This window comes from Tachyglossus aculeatus, chromosome 20, assembly GCF_015852505.1.
Source record: "Tachyglossus aculeatus isolate mTacAcu1 chromosome 20, mTacAcu1.pri, whole genome shotgun sequence".
Lineage (NCBI taxonomy): Eukaryota > Metazoa > Chordata > Mammalia > Monotremata > Tachyglossidae > Tachyglossus > Tachyglossus aculeatus.
Genome location: NC_052085.1, coordinates 9654927 through 9676019, shown reverse-complemented (window position 1 = coordinate 9676019; position 21093 = coordinate 9654927). Strand labels below are relative to the sequence as shown.

General features: G+C 40.4%; 1 protein-coding gene across 4 annotated transcripts in view; it reads left to right on the top strand.

The window, feature by feature from the left end:
• FNDC3A (fibronectin type III domain containing 3A) overlaps nucleotides 1-21093 on the top strand; it is a 104605-nt gene that overhangs the window by 51270 nt on the left and 32242 nt on the right. For 3 of the 4 annotated variants that reach the window (XM_038761633.1, XM_038761634.1, XM_038761635.1), the window contains 3 exons: nucleotides 815-890; nucleotides 18904-18980; nucleotides 19679-19916. In XM_038761633.1, the coding sequence (XP_038617561.1) occupies nucleotides 815-890; nucleotides 18904-18980; nucleotides 19679-19916 (391 nt within the window). Of the gene's footprint in view, nucleotides 1-814; nucleotides 891-13846; nucleotides 13936-18903; nucleotides 18981-19678; nucleotides 19917-21093 lie in introns of those variants that run through there. The other variant, XM_038761636.1, reaches the window with a different exon arrangement.

Here is a 21093-nt window from a genome sequence, read left to right as displayed (position 1 = left end):
TCAGCGACAATTGTGCCAGTGGTTGATATTTGTGATTATGCCAAAATTTAGAACTGGCTTGTGGACATGTCACCGTACCGGACCCTGGCTGAATCTCTTTAACACCACTGGCTATTGTTAATAATTTAGGCTGTACCTGAATTGGCCAGTATGTTTTTAAAAACACTCAGTCGTTATCGTTTTGTTCAGTTATTTCCATTTAGCGGCCTCATTAGTTGCCTAGACCTGATAAAGTTTTCTGGTGTGTAGTGGTTTCCTTAATGCTAAAAAAAAACTTGTCATTAATTTGATCAAAAATAATCTATTAAACATGCATTTAGTCCTCTACTAGGAACCATCCAAGATTAGTTAAATTGGCACATTTTTTTGCCTTCTAAAACATCAGTGTAGGGCAAATTGTGAAAGGACACACAGGAACATAGAAAAAGACTGAAAAAAAGTGAAAGGTTTAAAAATGTTTGAGGCAAGAATTTGTTAACTAATTTTAAATTTCTATATTTATTTTATAGAACTCTTGCTATGCAGGTGCAATTTAGTGGTGACACTTGAACACTCCTTACCCTAATTCTCACAATTTTGGAACACCTGCTTACTCCATGAAGCACCTATGTGTGGTAATCCTCTTCATAGAAATACATTTAATCTAAGTTTACCAAATAAGCAGCCTCAGTTTTCTGCCCGGCCCAGGAGAAGACTCCATAGATAGAGAAAGGGATCATTTTAAAGATTGAAAACTGATGTATATGTGGTTGGTTATTTGCTCGGCTATGTTTTTGGCTACTATCTGATGTTCTTTTTTCCCTTCCTCTTAAAGGTCATTCTGGTGCAAGTTAATCCAGGGGAAGCATTTACGATAAGAAGAGAAGATGGACAATTTCAGTGCATTACAGGTAGGGATGAAAATCTATTCACTTTTGAGAAGGCAAGCTATTCTGTAAAACAGAAGTGGATCTCTGACCCTAGAAAGTAGGCCAACAATATTCCCCTCCTTCTGGGGCTTTGTTTGTGATAACGGAAAAGGGATGGAATTCTTTCCCCACCCGCACGGTACTCAGCTTCTTGCTGCCAGCATTCTTGAGGTTACAAGAATGAGCCTGAATATCCTCAGGGTAAGGCTGGAATTAGTCCAACAAAGTCTTGGGGAGCAGCCCCAATATCTTAGGGGTGAGTTCATCCCTGCTGTGTGGCGTGTGTGATTGTAAATGCCTATATTCATAGGCTAAAATGGGCCTTCCATCTCCAAACAAAATCCGATCAATTCTGCTGCTTCTCTCTGTCCCCTTTATATAGATGCTTATAGCAACTGTTTTTTGTTCTTTTGGTTTTCTCTTTTTGTTTGTTTTTTGTCTTTAACAGAATGTTCATAAAGAGAAAACCACAACTTTTGGTTATAGTCTCTGAGCTCCTTGAGAGAACTTGTCTACCAACTCTATTGTATTCTTCCAAGTGCTTAGTACATTGCTCTACACACAGTAAACCCTCAATAAATATCATTGATGGGTTAAATATAATTGTTTGCATAATGAGGGGTATCAGTCAACACAGTAAAACCCAGTTCTCATAACCTCATCTAGGTTAGGTAAGAGACTTGGCCATAAACTTATTTACCACTAGGTACTAATGAGTTTTTCATAGGACATAATGTGTTTTGCTTTGTTTTAAGTATCCTTTGCTGATGGGTTACTCTCCCAGGCGGGAGAAGGCAGTATTCTTTTAAAAAAAACTAAAATCATCCCCTCTGGGAGAGAAAGAAATGGATGTACACACCATGCACATACACACATGGGAACCACAAGAGGAAGAAAGTGGGAGAGGAAAGTCCTGGTTATTTGAGGATGTTGGGTCTTGGTTTCCTTTGTACAGGAGAAAGTAGTTGGCTGCTTGTACCTAAGTGCCACTGGCGAAGCCAAAAGATCAAACACATGTAGTCACACGTGATAAGAACAACAGCAACAAGAAAAAAAAAACTCTGAAAAAGCCTGGAGAAAAATAATTTGTATGTAAGAGGAACTATTGCTGTTAAAAGGCCATCTGAATGCCAACAGCCAGATCCACGGCTCTGGTTAGACTGTGTTGATGCTGCCTACAAGCAAGGGGGAAGCAGAAATCCATGACAAGCAGCATTCTGCTGTTTACAAGACATAGCTATAGTTATTCTCCAGAATCTTGTGTTAATCAAACCTTTTAAATGGTTCTACAAATTAGTATCGGTTGCTTTCATTTCTTTATATTTCTGTGCCACACACCACTTAAACTTCGTTTTAGTTTTGCAACAGAGTACATTAGTGTTATAATAGCCCGGGATCATCAAGAGGGCTCTAAAGAAAAAGAAACATTTGCTGACTTTATTATTGAAAGCATGCCTCTTTGAGGAAATGCTTAATCTTCACCTAGGCAAGATAGATACTGTACATCTCACTTTTTCTCCCCAACTCTGTTCCTTTCCTTTCTTCCTACAGAACTCTGACCCATGTTGATCTAACATCTGTCTGTTTTTCTTTTTTACTTCGTTATTTCTACACGTTAACATTTCCCTCATTTATCTTGAAAAAAACTTGGAAAAGTAGAATGCATTCTAAATAATGAATTATTCAAATTCTTAGGTACAGTCTTAAGAATTTGAAGCCATGCTTCTAAAATAATCATAAGGAGGATGTGAATCTCTCTGGAGGTCCAAGTTTACTGCATTGTTAAAATTATTTTTCCATTAAACCTGTAGACACTACAATGAATATTTATACTATAAAAATGTATGTATCTTTCATCCAAAAATAATTATAACATTTAATATGGTGAGAAACTTTCACTCTGTCAGCTATATAGATGAGGTATTAAAAATGAGTTAGATCAAGCATGAACTGTTACTAATCAACATCTGAAACTTAAACCCCAAGGCAGATATTTCCCTATTTGAACAAAAAGAAGCGTAAAATTGTCAACCTCTGTTGCTTTTATTGAGCATCAACATACTGTTGGGTGAAAGTACTGCTTTAACCTGTTGCTTGCATAATAAGAGCCGACAATCACAGATTCTCACACAGCTGAGTGGTGTAGAAGGGATGCATCTTTTCTACTTTACTATCTACTCTGCCAGAATTCACACAATTGTCTTTTTTAATTATCGTTATTTATTGAAAACTCAATAATATAGTAGGCACTAAACATGAAGATGTCTAGACAGTATTTCAACTATCCAGGAAGGTTGAAAGCATTGAAATTCAGCTATAGAGTATCTGAAAAATTTAGGTGTAAAGATTTTGAGTAGTTAATGTTCCTGCACATTTGGAGGCTAGGAATGACACTTGTCTTATTTAAGTCTTTTTCATTCCTCAAATATCCTCCTGATTCATGTCCTCTGATCCACTTGTCCCCCATCAAAGTTCTCAAACCCGCTTCCTCTCGGAAAGGGAATATTGAGAATGGTCTGGATCTACACCCCCACCCCCACCCCCCCACACCTTGTATCAAGCTTCAGTTATGTATTTTAGACCCTTTCTTGGGTTGGGGGGAAAGAACTTTTGATTTTGAGTGTGGGGAAAAATGGGGTGTAGTGTGAAGTCAGAGGAGATAGAGGGGGGAAAAAGGGAAAGAAGGAGGAGGGAAGAGGAAAATGAGGGAGGATGAGAGTGAGAACAAATTGAAGAGGGAGCTGAAGGGAAAGAAAGAGGAAGAGATGGAGGGGAAGAGGAGGAAAGGGAAGAAATGGGGACAAGAATGAAGGCAAAAATTCTTACCCTCCCTGTTGCATGACAGTAAGCCAGAGGACTGGACCTGGTCTGCAAAGACAAAGTGTAGATAGAATTTGGTATAATATCACAGAGAAATTTCTATATGCAGTTTATAATGGGGATTTTGGTTTCCGTTTTCAGCAGGGCTTTTTAATATTTCTGAAGAGTTCTTTGTGGTTGCTATTTTTTGTGGGAAATTAATATTTAGCCGTCTTGGAGGTATGGAGTCTAGCTTTTAACACTGAGTGTATAGTCAGTTTAAGCTCTGAGCTTATCACAGAATAATAATAATAATGGCATTTATTAAGCACTTACTATGTGCAAAGCACTGTTCTAAGCACTGGGGAGGTTACAAGGTGATCAGGTTGTCCCACAGGGGGCTCACAGTCTTAATCCCACAGAATGACCTGTCCCTTCATTCTGCTTCACACAAACATAATGACAGAAATGAGAAATGGTATGCCTTTCTTGCCACTCTTCCGCTGCCTGTTTCTGGCTTTGATTTTTGTATCAAATGAAAGAAGTATGGCCTAGTGCAGAGTGTGTGGGCATGGGAGTCAGAGGACATGGGTTCTAATGTCGACTCTGCCTCTTGCTTGCTAAGTGACCTTGAATAAGTTACTTAATTTATCTTTGTGTAAATACTACTCATTCTACTCATTAGAGAAGCAGCGTGGCTTAGTGGAAAGAGCACGGGCTTTGGAGTCATAGGTCATGGGTTTGAATCCTGGCTCCGACGATTGTCAGCTAAGTGACTTTGGGCAAGTCACTTAACTTCTCTGAGCCTGTTACCTCATCTGTAAAATGGGGATTAAGACTGTGAGCCCCACGTGGGTCAACTTGGTCACCTTGTATCCCCCAGTGCTTAGAACAGTGCTTTGCACATAGTAAGTGCTTAATAAATGCCGTTATTATTATTATTATTATTATTACTAGCCAGGAGGCCAAGGACAGGGGACTCCTATCTCCAGTAGGCCTTCTTTCCACAGGGAACCCAACAGAGGCTGAAGAAAGCATGCAAACATAAAGATTAAAAAATGGCTTACTTTGCTTGCTCTGTGGATCTGGGCCTTGTTTACTGATGTATGTGACTTGTTGTATCCCTTTTTTTTAAAACTAGTTGGAAACAGCAGATTCAGCAATTATTTGAACCATCACTTCAGCAAAAGATGGGTGTGTTTTGATAGGTCTCTGGGGTAGTTTTGTGTCTTTGTGTGAGGAGAGACCCTCCCAAGAAAATTTTGATTTGTCAGAGGTCAGGCCAAAAGGTGCTGGGAAACAGATGTAAAACAGTAGCTAACACCTTGTTAATGGGGAAGAGAAAGCACCATTCCTACTTGCCTATTTGGACATGAGGTCACTGAAGAAGTTTTGCCTCATCCCTAAAAGGCCCATTAAAGGACTGCAGCTGGGGAGGGCAAAAGAAACAGGAAGTGTATCATACTAAATGGGATAAGGGGATGATAAAGAAGTATTGTGACCTCAGGAGCACCATGGCCTAGTGGATAGAGCATGGGCCTGGAAGCCAGGAGTCACAGGGACCTGAGTTCTAGTCCCAGCTTTGGCACTTATCTGCTGTGTGACCTTGGGCAAGTCACTTAACTCTCTGTGCCTCAGTTAACCTCATCTGTAAAATGGGGATTAAGACTTGTATGCCCCCTTGGGGGACACAGACCGTGTCCATCCTGATTACCTTGTATTTTACCCTAGCACTTAGAACAGTGCCTAGCACATAGTAAGCACTTAACAAATACCATTAAAAAAAGATAGTAATACCTGAGTCATTTCTGTAATACACCTTACTGTTGAGGATGAGACTTTATAAAGGGTAGTTAACCTGGCAATGTGGGGTATTCATTCAGTAATGACAGGTGTTCAAGTCATAGGCTTCGGGCTTTAAAGGCAGGAAAGCAAGGGGCTGCCCTGGCTTGAGTTCTCAGGGTCCCAGGTAATTACCCTCTGACAGAATGGTGCAGAAGGCATCAGAAGCCCCGGGGACTGGCCAAGAGTTATGAACCGTCTGATCTCGGGGACTCTGCTGATGTTTACCGGCTCATCAGGAATGGGGCGCCTTCAGGATTTCTCTGATTTGGTGGGCTTGGGAGCAGTAGATTCCAAGAAGATCCCTGCCCAGGTGGTTTGGCCTTCCCATTGCACCATAAGAGAGCATCAGGCCCTGAGGAGTGCCTTCCTTCCTGAATCAGACTCACAGTTCATCCAGCCCAGGATTCTGTCTCCAACAACGGCCCCAAGGTACCCCAGTCACACCTGGGGAGGTTTCTGAACCAGGACCCGGAGAGCAAGGGCTCTTACAAGGAAGGGCCCTTGAGGGTCCATCATAGAGACCCTGTCCCTCCCTCTAGACTGTAAGCTCATGGGCAAGGAAGGAATGTGTCTTCCCACCCTGTTGTACTGTACTCTCAAGTGCTTAATATAGTGCTGTGCACATGGTAAGTGCTCAAGAAATACCATTGATTGCTAATGCCCCTGGATCTGACGAGATTATATGAGGGAGGTGATGCCTGCACAGACTTTCTCTGTCAATCCATGGTATTTATTGAGCACTTACTGTGTGCAGAGGATTGTATTAAGTGCTTTGGAGAGTATAATACAAGAGTTGGTAGACATGCTCCCTTCCCACAAGGAGCTTACACATATGGAACAGAAGAAATGCAACAGGATTTTAAGATGCCACCATTTCTCCAGTGGTGCTTTGGCCAGTGCCACGCTCATGCCAATGTGTGGGCATTAACGGGCAATGTAGACTTAAAGAAGTGTCAGCTCCTTTCCAATTTTATAATTATTGTTTTGATTTAGGGAGTGAGAGAGAGAACCACTTAGTATTCAAAGGTTGAATTTAGACTTCATGAAAAGAAGTTGGAGACACTGAACACCTATAAAACATAGACAGTAGAAATGAAATCTTTAAGACCTCAATCCTATGGGGAAAGGAACATTCACCTTTTACCATTTTTCATTGGTTGAAGTTTAGCTTTGACAAGTACTTTCTAGCTTTATCTTTTGTGAAGAATGCTAATTATGTTGGGCTTTAAAGATATCGAATGTTGGCAATTCTAAGAATTTAATGAATCATTACAACCAACTTTTCGTCAGAGGTCGCCAAACTGCTCTGATTTAAAACAACTTTCTCACCATTACTCTGATTATTATCTTGATTATTCCTTTACTCTTCTATATGTCATAAAACATTCCATTTCCCCTTTTTTTAAAAAAAAATACTTCATTATCTAAGTACTTCATGTGACTTTCACTTACTGAAGTTGGTCTTCAGTCTTCTCCTGCTTCATGCCTTGGTATGGGAGGGTATGTCTGACCAGTCATCTCTTAGCAAGGCATAATGATCTAAAAACAGTTTCCTCACACTTCTTCAAAGCATTGGTGACATTGTGTGAACACTTTCTCTTTTCCAAATTTTTTTGGCTACAATGAAAACATCCAGCTACATTAGAGTGATTCAGAAAACTAGTTTTGATATATATGAATGGGTCCTATTTGCAGAATTGAATTACATCAGATCATCCATTCATGAATTCAGTCTATTATAGGTTAAGTGAATGAAGATGACTCATCCTGTGCACATTTTATAATAGACCCAGGTTGCAGCTAGAGGCTATTAAATTGTACTTTCCAAAAAAGGACCATGTTACGTGACTCTGAGAATGTTGTAGTGTTCAAAATAAAGTGAGAATATGCATACTAAGTAGTGAGTCACAAATACTTCAAGCTCTGAAATGAATCAAAAACAAAATCTATGGTTAGTCTCTAGAGATGTACAAACTTAAGCTATCTTAATGAGTTCTTTTACTTTTAAAATGAAGTATGACCTACTTTATTAAGTTAATGAAAATGGGTGACTTTTAAATAGATTTTTAGCACAGAAAGTAAGGTTTTGATCTTCCTTGGTTTAGCCAAATAATTTGCTTTTCTTGTTGGATTTTAAACCTCATTTAGTTGAATAGTGTCTGTTGCACTAGCCATGATAAAAGTTATAAATGGTAGTCATATTAAGAACGATTGGGGATCCAAGGTTAATTCCCTTGGGAATTACATAATTTTTCATTCAAGGTTTAAGTAGGGGAAACATCACTAGGGAATTAAATTCAACCTTCTATGTGAGCTAGCTCAGGCAAGTCCATCTACCATCACTTTATTGTCTAGACCTCAGTGGGAATAAGCACCAGAATTTTAGATCATGCCTGAGGAAGCCCAAGCCTGTCCTAAAAGTAAAACAGAAGGGTAGTCTAATGAAAATTTCTCCGCAGCTCTGCCTGAAACAGAATTCTGGGAGATCATGCCTGGGATGTAGCAGTTGTCCATGTAGTGATTAGGAGCTATATTTTTCCTGTCCTCTGGAGATGGGTCAGAAGATGTGGGGAAATCCAGAAGGGAGGACACTGGTAAACTTTGAGAGCCAGTGCAGTGTCAGGAATTGCCACATAATTTGTGGGCCTTATCAGTTTTGAAAACTTTTTGCAAGGTTTCGTACTTCTACTTTTGCTATTAAATCCAGATTATGGATCCTTTTCGTATTAATTTTGATTTTCTTAGAGAGAGAGAGAGAGAGAGAGAGAGTATGTGTGTGTCAGTGTGCTTTTGTCCTAAAATTAAGCTATGTCAATGTATGCAGGAAAGCAGAACTAATTCATAGTAAGAGTTTCTGACTAGTGGCAGATATATGCATCGGTATGGAAAAAATCATCAGAGATAAAATATTTGGGAAAGATGAATGACTTTTATGAAATAACTTGTGAGCCAACAAAGAAGGATAATAGGGTTGAAGTCCATAAAAACATGAAATATGTGGATGGGGCAAATACAGAATTGTTGTTCACCAAATTCTGTGATTAATTAAACTTGGCGGTCAGTAGATTCAAAACAAAAGGAAACACGTTTTCATATAGCAGACAGTTTGGGGATTTCATAATTATGCAGAACATACTCTTATATTCTCAGGGGAGCAGGCTTTAGAGAGTAAAAATGTTACCATCCCGGGACACTCCCTCAGCACTCAATCTAAGAAACTAAATTATTACCCTTTGCCCGATACAGTTCCAACTGTTTCAACACTTTTTACTCTCTTTTCTCTAGCTAGCCAGGATAGGAAATTAGAAGGGTGCCATGTTCCTGTAATAAATTGCTGTAATAAACAGAGTGGCTTAGTGGAAAGAGCATGGGCCTGGGAATCAGAGGCCCTGGGTTTTAATCCTGGCTCAGCCTCTTATGTGCTGTGCGACCTTGGACAAATCACTTAACTTCTCTGTGCCCCAGTTCCTTCATCTACATAATGGGGATTCAATACCTATTCTCCCTCCTGCTTGGATTTTGATCCCCATGTGGGACGTGATCATCTTGTATCTACCCCAGCGATTAGTACGGTGCTTGGCATCTAAGTAAGCACTTAACAAATGCTGTTATTATTATTGTTATTGTTATTATTATTATTATTATTTTCCCAAAACATGGGTTTTGCACTATTGCAAAATCCTGCTCTAAGAAAAAGTTCACGCTGTAGTACTGGTGCATTCCGATGAAGCACACATGCACATAATAATAGTAATAATGACATTTATCAAGCACTTAGTATGAGCTAAGCAGTCGTTTCCTCCAGCACCCCTTCACATTGTATCTAAAAGAGCTTCATGTTATCAGAAGAATGTTCCCTAATTCCCTAAATTTTCTGGTCGAAAACAGTGAAAACTTATACTATGAGAGAACTGAGTGTTTGCCTCTGGTTTCAAATGAATCTCTCACCATGGGCATGATGTCGTGGCTAAGACAATGTTTCAGTCTTTTATTTTCTGCCCCTGATCTGTTATGCTCAATTTTACTTTTGAGAAAAATAATAGTGCAAAGAAAAGTGCCTATTCGTTAAGAGTAGAACTGACTTGTGGGGAAAATAAGCCAAGTAATGTGAAGATTTTTAGGGATCTTTCCATTTGTAAAATTGACTCATTTGGTGATATAGGGTTTGGAGGCCAGGAGCTACCAGGCCTCTTGTCTGCTTTCTGATTGGGGGCCCCTCAAGAGTCAAGGTTCGGTCTAATTCCCACTGGCACATTCTTTCCCAGTGCTTAGTCTAGTGCTTAATCCTCCAAGAGCCTTCCATGAATAAGCCATCTTTTCCCAGGCTCCTTCTCCCTTCTGCATCATCTGTGCACTTGGATCTATGACTTTTGGGCATCTAAACTGAAAGCTTGTTGTAGGCAGGGAACACATCTGCCAACTCTGCTGTATTGTGCTCCCCCAAGTGCTTAGAACAGTGCTCTGCCTATAAAGTGCTCAATAAATGCTGTTGACCATTGGTTGAAGTAATATGCTACTCTCCACTCTTGGGCTTCCTCCATGCAGGAAATGACTGAGCAGCAAAGGGTGCCAAAGCTTTCTCAAATTCCCCTGTCTGTATTTCCTAGCACTTTCTCATGCCAAGGAGACTTGAATCCCTAGGCCTCATGTGTCCTGTGGATTGGGTTATTGTGTTTTGCCTGTCAAAACAATTCAACTGAATGCCCTTTATTTGTTTTAATCTTCTCATAGCCTCCATGATTTCTAAGAAAAAGCCCTGACAGTAAACAAAGACACATAGGTTTGTGGTGCCTTCAGTAATTACCATAGACCTGAAGCCTCAAATAAAACCCGATGAGTCCTAATTGTTTTGCAAAAGACTTGTGGAAGGATTCTTGACTTCAGCTGGTGCTATTGATTTACTGCAGTCTGTCTATATTAGATCATCGTGTTGCTTATGTCAGAAGCACTCAGTTGTTTCAACTGCCCTGGCCTTTATATTTGATCGTGTTGAGGTTTGCGTCACTAACACATATCGTTGTGTGTGTGATGTCAAAGTGTGGGTGATTCAGTTAGACACAGTTAACCTAATGTGGAACAGTAAACCCCAAACACTGGGGGAATAATAAAGCAGGAATGAGTCATCATTGTTCACATTCTACTAATGCTAAAAATAGAAGTGTGCATGACCTGCAGGTTCCATACTGATTAATCTCATAGCCACTGCAGTTGCTAAACGGGTCGATATAAATCCTTGTCTTAAAATAGTGATTGGTAAATAAACCACTTAGCAAGGAATAGTCCTGCCTGTTTAATGCCGAAGTTAAATTCTAACTTTTAAGTGAGTAAATTCATTCTTTTAAATTTTAATCTTGTTAGTTACAATTATTGTACTTTGAGGCATCCAAATGGCTGGTGAAGGAGAGGCAGAGCACAGGTGGGGGGTCAGCCATGCATCCTGAGGTACCACTTCTCTCAAGGGCCCACTGGGCTGTCCCTCCCTCCCCCAGTCATCACTGCTTAGGGGAAAAACCCTTTCAGCAGTAGCTGGACAGGCAGAAACAAGCTTGGATGCTTTTATCATTTTGGGGAAAATTGTAACAACTGGGACTAAGCAGTGTGGCTTAGTGGAAACACCACAGGCCTGGAACTTAGGAAACGTGGGCTCTAATCCTGGTTCTGCCACTTACCTACAGTGTGACTTGGGGCAAATCACCCTCAGTTTCCTCAACTGCAATGTGAGGCTTTAAATATCTCTTCTACCTCCCCGTAGACTGAGCCTCAATTGAGACAGGGCCGGTGTCTGATCTGAATGTCTTGTATCTATCCCAACACTTAACATAGTACTTGGAACATAGTAATCAGCCAGTCGTATTTGATCATATTCGTTGAGCGCTTACTGTGTGCGCAGCACTGTTACTAAGTGCTTGGAAGAGTACAGTATAACAGTGTTGGTAGAAATGTTCCCTGCCCACAGTGAGCTTAGGATTTAGAGAGGGAAATAGACATTAATAGAAATAAATGAATTACAGATATGTACGTAAAACTGTGGAGCTGAGGAAGAGGTGAATAAAATGGGGATTCAGATTGTGAGTCCTAGGTGGGACAAGCACTGAGTCCAGTGTAATGATGATGTTTCTACCCCAGCCAGTGCTTAGTACAGAGCCTGGCACATAGTAAGCTTGTAATAAATACAAATAAAAAATAATTGTGATATTTGTTAGTCTCCACACAGACCTCCCCTCTATTTTGCTAAATCCTTATAATTTGGATTCCCTGTCTCTGTCCCCTTTCTGGAGTCGTGCTTTCTCCCTGAAACATTGCCTGATTCTTAGTGGTCATCTGAGCTTAAAGGAATGATTGAACTTTTTGGCCCAAGGCCTTGGTATTTGCACAACTACTGCACCAGTGGTTTTTAAAACCAATATGTGAAATGCTGAAAAGAGTGATTAGGACAACAAGCAAAGGACAATCTGTCAAAAATCCTCAAAGCTGCCTTTAGGATAATTTCAGTTGTCTGTATCAGCAAAATGGGTGTCTAGTTGACTTTCCATTTCTGCGTTCAGCTTTAGTGATTAAAGTTTTATTGATTAGAAATCCTCAGCCAGTGTACCATCTGGACATTTTTCCTTCCCACTCACTTTTGTTAAACAAAGAAGCACTGTGGCACGGGCTTTGGAGTCAGAGGTTGTGGGTTCAAATCCCAGCTCTGCCAGTTGTCAGCCGTGTGGCTTTGGGCAAGTCACTTAATTTACTTAATTGCACTTAATTTCTGTGTGCCTCAGTTACCTCATCTATAAAATGGGGATTAAGACTGTGAGCCCCCCGTGGGACAACCTGATCGCCTTGTAACCACCGCAGCGCTTAGAACAGTGTTTTGCACATAGTAAACGCTTAATAAATGCCATTTTAAAAAATCTGCAATCCCCTCATCACCACCCACAACTTGGAATCTTCTTCCTGGAGAATTTTAAAAGGCTGAAACAGACTCCCGCTTTCCATCCATCAGACCAGTTCTCTTGTTTTATTCCAAACTTTCCCCAAATTCCACCCAGAAAAGGGAGCCTTTGCTGATTAGGTGGTTAGTGAGGATTTTTTTTTCAATGGTATTTGTTAAACACTACGTGCCAGGCACTATATTGAAAACTGGAATAAATACAAGGTAATAGAGTTGCATACAGTCACCATCCCACATAGGACTCACAATCTTAATCCCCATTTTCTAGAAGAGGGAACTGAGGCTAAGAGAAGTTAAGTAATTTACCCAGGGCCACACAGCAGACAAGTGGCAGAGCTGGAATTAGAACCCAGGCCCTCGGTTTCCCAGGCCCATGCTTTTTGCACTAGGCCACACTCCTTTTCACCTCTACCAAACACATGCACTAAGTACTTTCCCAGTAAGTGCATTTTAAATCCACCAACTGAAACTCAACGGAAATGTCAAAACTTAATGAAGAAAGGCTAAAGAAGAAGCAAAAGCCAATTATAAAAAGGACCTATTCATGTTCATGCACTTACTGTACATAAGTGCCAGTTTTTCATTTGGAGCATGGAGGCGAAAAGGGGACAGATGTTTTAAATGATGACAACAAATGGAAGGGAACAGATAGCCGACCAGAAAAAACCCATTTTGGATCCTTCCAACACTGGCTAGAAACTCTCAAGGATCACCAGAGACCAGAATAAGCAAATGCCAGGGATCTTGCTCAGAGTGGGTCCCTATGATTTGCATAATATATGGGGAGAAATGAACAACCTGCTACCTTAATAAGCCTTGAGAGGCCCTGGTGACACATGAAGTGGATGATCAGCACAATGCCTTACTTGTTTCAGACGTTTGTTGTGCAGTAATGAGATGGGGGATTAATAAGAATCTATAGTCAAGTGTTTGGGACATTATTGAAAAACACAGTTGAAAGACTGTGTTAAAAAAAAATGAAAGTAACAGTATTTGCCACCACCGAAATGCTGAGTAAATAATGCTTTTAAAAAAAGAAAAGCAAAAATGCTGACTTGAACTGCAAATTGTAATCCACAGATACTGAGGTGTTCCTGCAGGGAAATGAACACAAAGCGAGGCAGTTTTTCTTTGGAAATGGGTATTTTTGCAGCTTGTTTTGACAAGGTTTTGGATTTGCTTATGTGGCAAACTTCAAAGTAGAAGCTCGTCTTGGCAAAATGCAGTAGGATGACGGGCTGTTCGCCCACTGGGAGATTGGGCCTTTTTGTCTGTGGGTTTGCCCAGGAGGTCACGTGATGGTTATCATGTGGCTCGGTCAAAGGAGCTTTGCCTCAGCCAGCTTTGCAAAAACGAAAGCATTCTCCAATTAAAGCTGTTAACGTGTCCTTCGGGGTGTATTTGGATTTGGCTTTTTCCGTTGCTCCTGTAAAAACAAAATGAGTGGTAAGATATCCTGACTTTGGAGTAGCCATTCTGTTTCCATTTGAAAACAGGGGAAGCATTTTTTCATGTGGAATCGTTCAGTGTTCTTGCGTAGGTGGCAGAGTAGCCATAAGAATGCTTCTATTTCTTTCTTAAAATTGGCGGAGGTAATTTATATGTCGGTTAGATTTTACTGCACTATCTTTAACAACTTTAAAAATCCTGTTTTAGGAAGCAATTATCAGGTATATTTGGAGGCCATTATGAAACTGCCTTATCAAGGGTATATAAATACTTGAGCTGCCCATGTTTTTTTTTTTTTCCAGCGTTTGAAATTCTTTGTTTTTGGATGTTAGCCTGCGTGATTGTTATTCCTGTTAAATATAAAGGATAAGGAGAAATAAGAAAATTAAGAAAAGTTTTGCTTCCAAATGAAACATTTGGTTAATGATTGAAATCTTTTTAGGATCATTAAAATAATCCGTGCTTATTGTTTAAGTCTAAATATAAGACAGTTGGGGAAATTGGTCTTTCCTGTTCTCTGCGGAGTTTAATTTAACATATTTGGGGATTAGTCATCAGAAAACGGACAGCCAGATGGCTTCAGGTGCAGCCTGTACCAAGCAAATAAACTGTTGAATCGCTGCTGGTGAAGAAGTAGCCATACTTGTTCAGATTTCACTCCTTAGGCCAAGATTGCATTCTAGATTTACCTGAACTCCCAGGAATAATTTGGGAAACTTATGTTTTCACCCCTTAAGGTCAAAATGTCACTCACTGAAGCATTCACTCTCATATTTAATAAAAAGAAATCGAAAACCACTGTTAAAACTGAGGGTGGGGAGATCAAATATCATTTAAAAAGTTCCTTGGCCTGCGAGAGTAATGATGCAATCAGATTTTAAGCTAGTGTTAATTTATTGCATGAGATATAAACATATATACTTATGTGTATGTATGTGTGCTGGTAGTAAGGCTTTTAGACCTAAGTTCATTAGCGGATTGCAGGGGTAGGGGTGAGTTGTTTTTTGTTTTTTTTTTAACAGACACCATTTGAATTTCCAACCCTCTAGGAAGCATATGTTAATAACAATACCTATTTACTAGTATGTCTCAAATATCTTATGGAGCAAGGTGGTAATTTGTTTTCAGCAAGTAAATTTGCTAAGATTATAATTAAGCTAGTAATTTAAATTGAAAATTTAGTGCTTTTTTGAGTCATTTGAATTCTGTGCTTAAGTACAAGTTTTAGAAGATCAACTGAGGTAGAACTAAATCAGCAGAACTACTTTTTAAAGGTTGTTCTTCGTTTCTATTTTGGCGGCAAAACAGTGACCTCTCTTTTAAATTTGAGGACACAAAATTCCTGGGGTTTTTTGCTAAGTCATGCAGTAAATATTTTATTATTTGATACTATGCTTAGGAGATTAAGGTTTATGGTGATTTGAAATTTAAAGAGGAGAGGACATTCTCCCTCTTTTATTCTTTTATCCTTTTTCTTTCATCCTCAGTGAGGGAAAGTTAAAATTGCCCTGCTGTTTTTTGTTGGTAGTATTTCTATAGGTAATGCTAAATGTAAATGCTTTTTGTTATATTACCAAATTTGTTTCATCTATTAAGTCTTGACAACTTAGCAAACTTGTATGTTATGAATCTCAGTGAATTTTATATTTTTACTTATAAGCTGAAAAATTTGTATCGTTTAAATTAGAAACAGATACAGAAGCTCAGTATTACATGTCTTAAAAATGAGTGGTTAAAATGACTGCACTGGCCTTGAATTCCTAATATGGAGGGTGTAGGTCTTTTTTGTCATTTTGATTTTATAATACTTATAAAGGACATATTTTAGTTTGATTTTATAAGAACTTCCTAAAAATGAACCCACCTCAGTTTAGAAACATTGTCATTCTTGTTCTTGGGTCGACTGATTGAGAGTTTCATTTTCGAAGTGACTGTCTTGAGGTGAAAGACACCTACTTGCTAAATTAAGAAGCAGTTTTGGCACACACTTCGGAAGAGAATGTTCTTTTTTGCTCTGGTAGTCAAGGTAGTAAAGACAAAGACATTTATTGTCCTCAGAAGAACAATAAAATTGCACTAGATGTTATATTAATTGATAGAAAAAAGAGGAACACCCCCCCCCCACCCACACACACACACACGCCTAGTCAAAAGAATGATTATAGCATAACGGTTCTTTTATAATGTGGGTTTTCATTACACATTTTTCATAGAATGCTATTAAGGAATTAGGCAACATATGCTTGTCGGGATACATTGCAATGCAGTGTTGAAAGAAATGGCTTAGTGCATGTTTGCAGGAACAGTCAAGGCACAAATCCTGTTGTGTGAGGTTTTGTGAACGTGAGGTTCTTCAGGAACACAGTCCCCAGGTTAGATAAGAACCTACCTTAATGGAAGGTGCTTAAAGTGGGCCATATTATATTTTATTCAATTTGGAGACAGTTGCATCATGCCTGTAACGGTTTTATTCTTGACAGAAAAGGGCTCACGGAACCAAATGGATTTTGGAACTTGGGCCCGACATTCATAGTGGGGAGTTGCTCAAGTGCTCAACTTGAAAATAAAAGTCCCTGGATGGAACCAGGAGAGGCTAAAGGGGAGGGTGTCTTTCTTGGCTAACTTTCTGTCCTGGGCAACAGGGAAATCCACTCACCTTCAAGCAAAACTCACAGCACCCAAAATGTCACTTACTGTCCAGTACGAAGTCATCTCTTTGACTGCCTTTGCATCTCTGTGGGGCACTGCTCTGATTCTCAGTGAGAGGTCCCTAGATCCTAGCCAAGCTCTTGTATGAGATGGTCTTAAAATGGTCACAGGGGAGTTGCAATTGATTGCAATTTCTATGGATGACTTGGAGTCTATATGAAGCCTATGTCCAGGAGGAAAGTGTCACTAATTTCATAATTGGTTCAGAGTATTTTTCCAGGCTTTAGCATCCTGTCACTCATATGTTGGCCTTTTTTTTTTTGCACCTGTCATTGTTTCCCATCCATTTCTTATTTTTGTGCACCAGCACTCTCCACCAGCCACTCTTTTACTTACCATCCACATACTCCTGACTCTCTGATGCCTCATCTTATCCTTTCTTTGCTTTTTTTTTTCTTTTGGCCACTTTTCTTTCTTGTTTGAGGCCCAGTGGAAAGAGCACAGGCCTGGGAGCCAGGGGCCTGCGTTCCAATCCCAGCTAAGCCACTTTCCTCCTGTGTGACCTTGGATAACTCATTTACCTTCTCTGTGCCTCTGTTCCCTCATCTGTAAAATGGGGATTAGGTACCTGCACTCCTTTCCCCTTATAATGTAAACACCATGTGGGGAAGAAACTGTCTCCAACCTGATGTTTCTCGCATTTACCCTGGTGCTTATTACAGTGGTTGGCACACAGTAAGCACTTAACGAAACTATTAGTAGTAGTAGTATCCTGTTCTTTCCTTTTGTTTCTCCTTGTGGTGGAGTGGTGGTTTTTCTACTAATTTTGATTTTTTTAACCCTGCTTCTGTTTTGCATTTTTTCCCCTCCTCTTCCCCAGCGTATTAATTTCCTTCTTCCTTTTTGTTCTCTCCCCGCCCATCCACCCCCAGCTTTTCTTTTCCTTTCTCTTTTTCTGAGGTCCCAGATGCACAGGGGCTGAACCACAGGCTAGCATCCTGTAACTCCCTTCAGTCCCTCCTTAATAATAATAATAATAATGATAATGATAGCATTTATTAAGCGCTTACTATGTGCAAAGCACTGTTCTAAGCACTGGGGGGTTACAAGGTGATCAGGTTATCCCACGGGAGGCTCACAGTCTTCATCCCCATTTTACAGATGAGGCCCAGAGAAGTGAAGTGACTTGCCCAAAGTCACACAGCTGACAGTTGGCGGAGCCGGGATTTGAACCCACGACCTCTGACTCCAAAGCCCGGGCTCTTTCCACTGAGCCACGCTGCTTCTCTTTCCAGTACCAGTTTCAGTTCAGCCTTTCAAGCAAATGTCTCACAGTCTCAGTAGGAGGTAGAGCAGTTAGTGAATCCCCATTTGCCATTTGAGGAAAGTGGCGCTCAGAGAAGTTCAGTGACTTTCCCAAGGCCACATAGCAGGCAAGTTGTTGCTGTGCTGGGATTAGAACCTAGGACCTCTGATTCCCAGGCCCATGCCTTTTCCATTAGCTACCCTTAATTGGTTGAGATCAATTGGGCTGAGGGGTGGGGCAGGGCACTGGGGGTGGCTCCTGGGGTTAATCCTTTGAATATGTAGGAAAGCCTGGGGAGGTGTGAGGGGGAGAATTTAACTTAAATCCCCAGAAGAGTACTTTGGGTAGAAAAGCCCCCGCAGGCACATACCCTGCAACTGAGGCAGTACATTTTCTTAGAATACTGTGGGTGACAAGAAGGTCACCACAGAATGGGAGGACTCTTCATATCAGAGTGCAGAGACAGAGTGCGGATTTGTTTTTGCTCCCTTATTTTTCTTCTTGCGATCTTTTTAGTCAGCTTGCAGAGGGGAAAAAATTAAAAAATTTGAAGAAATGACTTCCAGATGGTAGAGAGCCCTTCCCCAACCCCCCATGCAGAAAGCCTAATCACATTCCACCATATTCACTAAGCCAAATCCAAACTTCTTTACTGAGGCTCTTTTCCTCACTCACTTTGATTCTGTATTTTGCTAATTATTTTGTCATTTTTTCCTTTCACAGGTATCTGTATAATTATTAGCTTTTTTTGTGTAAAGCTTAAGCTAATTTCCTTCAGTTATAAGGAAGTCATTACAGAGAAAATCATATTCCAAAGTCAGTGTGGTTCATGTTTGGCACATATATCATTTGCATCACTTTCCATGACATCATTAACCTAGGTCACTTTATCCAAGTTATCTGATGTTTCTTTTTAGGAATACTGTAGTTCAGAATGTACTTAATCTGGTCTAGATTTCTGGCTTGCTAAACAGTGATGTGTTGAAATGTCTTTTCTGTAACTTCTTTAGGTCCTGCTCAGGTTCCAATGATGTCCCCCAATGGTTCAGTGCCTCCTATTTATGTGCCTCCTGGATATGCCCCACAGGTACTGCTCTACATTGATTCTTTTTTCTTTCTTCATGATGGGATTGGAAAAATACTGCTTGCTTGAACAGATTGGCAAAACATATTAAACTGATTTAGTGAATCATCGGATGGTGAATCAGCTGCTGTTTTATTAGCCCGAAAATGAATATTTTAAAAGTGTCCAGTAGTAGGAATTTTCCCATCTCCTGCTTTCTGAAAGGAAGGATATATATAAATATACACATATATTTAAAAAGATGAATGTAATGTTGCATATGTGCGTGTCCATCTGCACACAACTTTCCATGTGGTTATTGCTCGGGTGCACAGGAGGTACTTTTGTGGCTTGCTGGAAGCCTCCTTCAAGCATCCTTGAAGCTTTGTTGTTCTGCCAAAGCCTCCACTTCCAAAATTCCACCAGAAATTTGACCTAACCACAACCGTCTATTCCTCCTCCTGCACATCAAACAACAATATGTCACCCTATTTGCTTGTTTGCGGGACCTGTACTATAACAGGCTCAGATTATAAATTCCTAAAGGGTAGTTCAACATGGTTTACCTAAATTAGCAGCACCTCTAAAGGTTTGGATAATGATTCCAAGGAAGGTTATTTAGCTTTTTGTTTTTCAAAAGTTTCCGCTCATTTGAGGGATAATTTTTGTTGGCTGTGTAATGAATTTCTGACTGCATCCCATTTCTTCGTTGGTACATCCAGGTTATTGAAGATAATGGTGTTCGCAGGGTGGTAGTGGTTCCTCAGGCACCCGAGTTTCACCCTGGAGGTCATGCGGTGATTCATCGACCTCCTCATCCTCCTCTGCCTGGTTTCATTCCTCTTCCAGCTATGATGCCCCCTCCGCCACGCCATATATATCCACCGGTAACTGGAGCTGGGGATATGGCAACCCAGTATATACCGCAGTATCATACTTCACAGGTATATGGAGACATGGGTAAGTAATGTGTTGACGTTCTGATGAACTTTTGAAGGACATCCTGATTTTCCCAATGAAATTCCTAAAACTCCCCATCATCATTATCGTCATGGTATTTATCGAGCATTTAATTTGTGCTCTGCAGAGCACCCTACTGAAAGCTTGGAGAGTGAAATACGAGAGTTGGCAATGACATTCCCTGCCTACGGTGAGCTTACGGTCTAGAGGAGCACCATTGTAGAGCCTTTTCAAAAGCCTGCTGGCTACCCTGGTACTCATCTTTTTAGATTTTCAATAATATCTAAGAGAATAGATCTAAGCGGAAAAGTATGTATTCATATCAAAGCCTAGATCCTGTTAAAATAAATTTAGGTGGAAAGCTGTGCTTTCCCTCAATCAATTCCATGTCATTCACCTCCTGTGTTACTATTAAGGACTCTAGTTTTTTAGGTTAGGACTATGGCAGGTTAGTGTATTGGAAAGCATGGCTGGCATTTTTATTATGTTGGGAGGATCATTCCAATAAAAAGGTTTATTACAATGTATTTTAAAACTTGCTGTTAAGATGTCACGCATGTATTGTGGTCGTAGTGCAGGATCCATAAGCTCTACCAGATATGACATCCAGTCGATTCAGGGAAGTCAGTTTCCTTCCCTCTCTTCCCTCTCCCTTGCCTCCATCCTGCTGCTTTCCTTTCACTGACTTGCAGGCCAGGTTCTCTACTTTGGCTCAGGGCCTCAGGAAGGGAGGCAGCACAGATGAGGCTGGATGAAAGGAGCAGAGATTTTAGGCTGCCATAGTTTTCCCCTTCCATCCTGCCTTGATTCTGGGCTGCCTTCAGCCAAAGCCAAAAAACTGTTCCTCAGCTGTTCAGGCTCTCCTCAGTACCTAAAAATTCCTCTGGGCTGAAAACACAACCAGCTTCCTGGGGATGAAAACGGACCGACAGCGTACACTTAGGGCATGTGGCTTAGGGTGAAGAATTCGGGCTTGGGAGTCAGAGCACCTGGGTTTTAATCCTGGCAGCACTACTTTTCTGCTGTGTGACCTTGAGCAAGTCACTTAACTTCTTTGTGCCTCAGTTACCTCAGCTGTCCTGTCTAGACTCTCAGCCTCAGTGCTTAGCACAGTGCCTGGCACATAGTATGCTCTTACCAAGTACCATTTTACAAAAAGCAAGAGCAGGAATAGAGG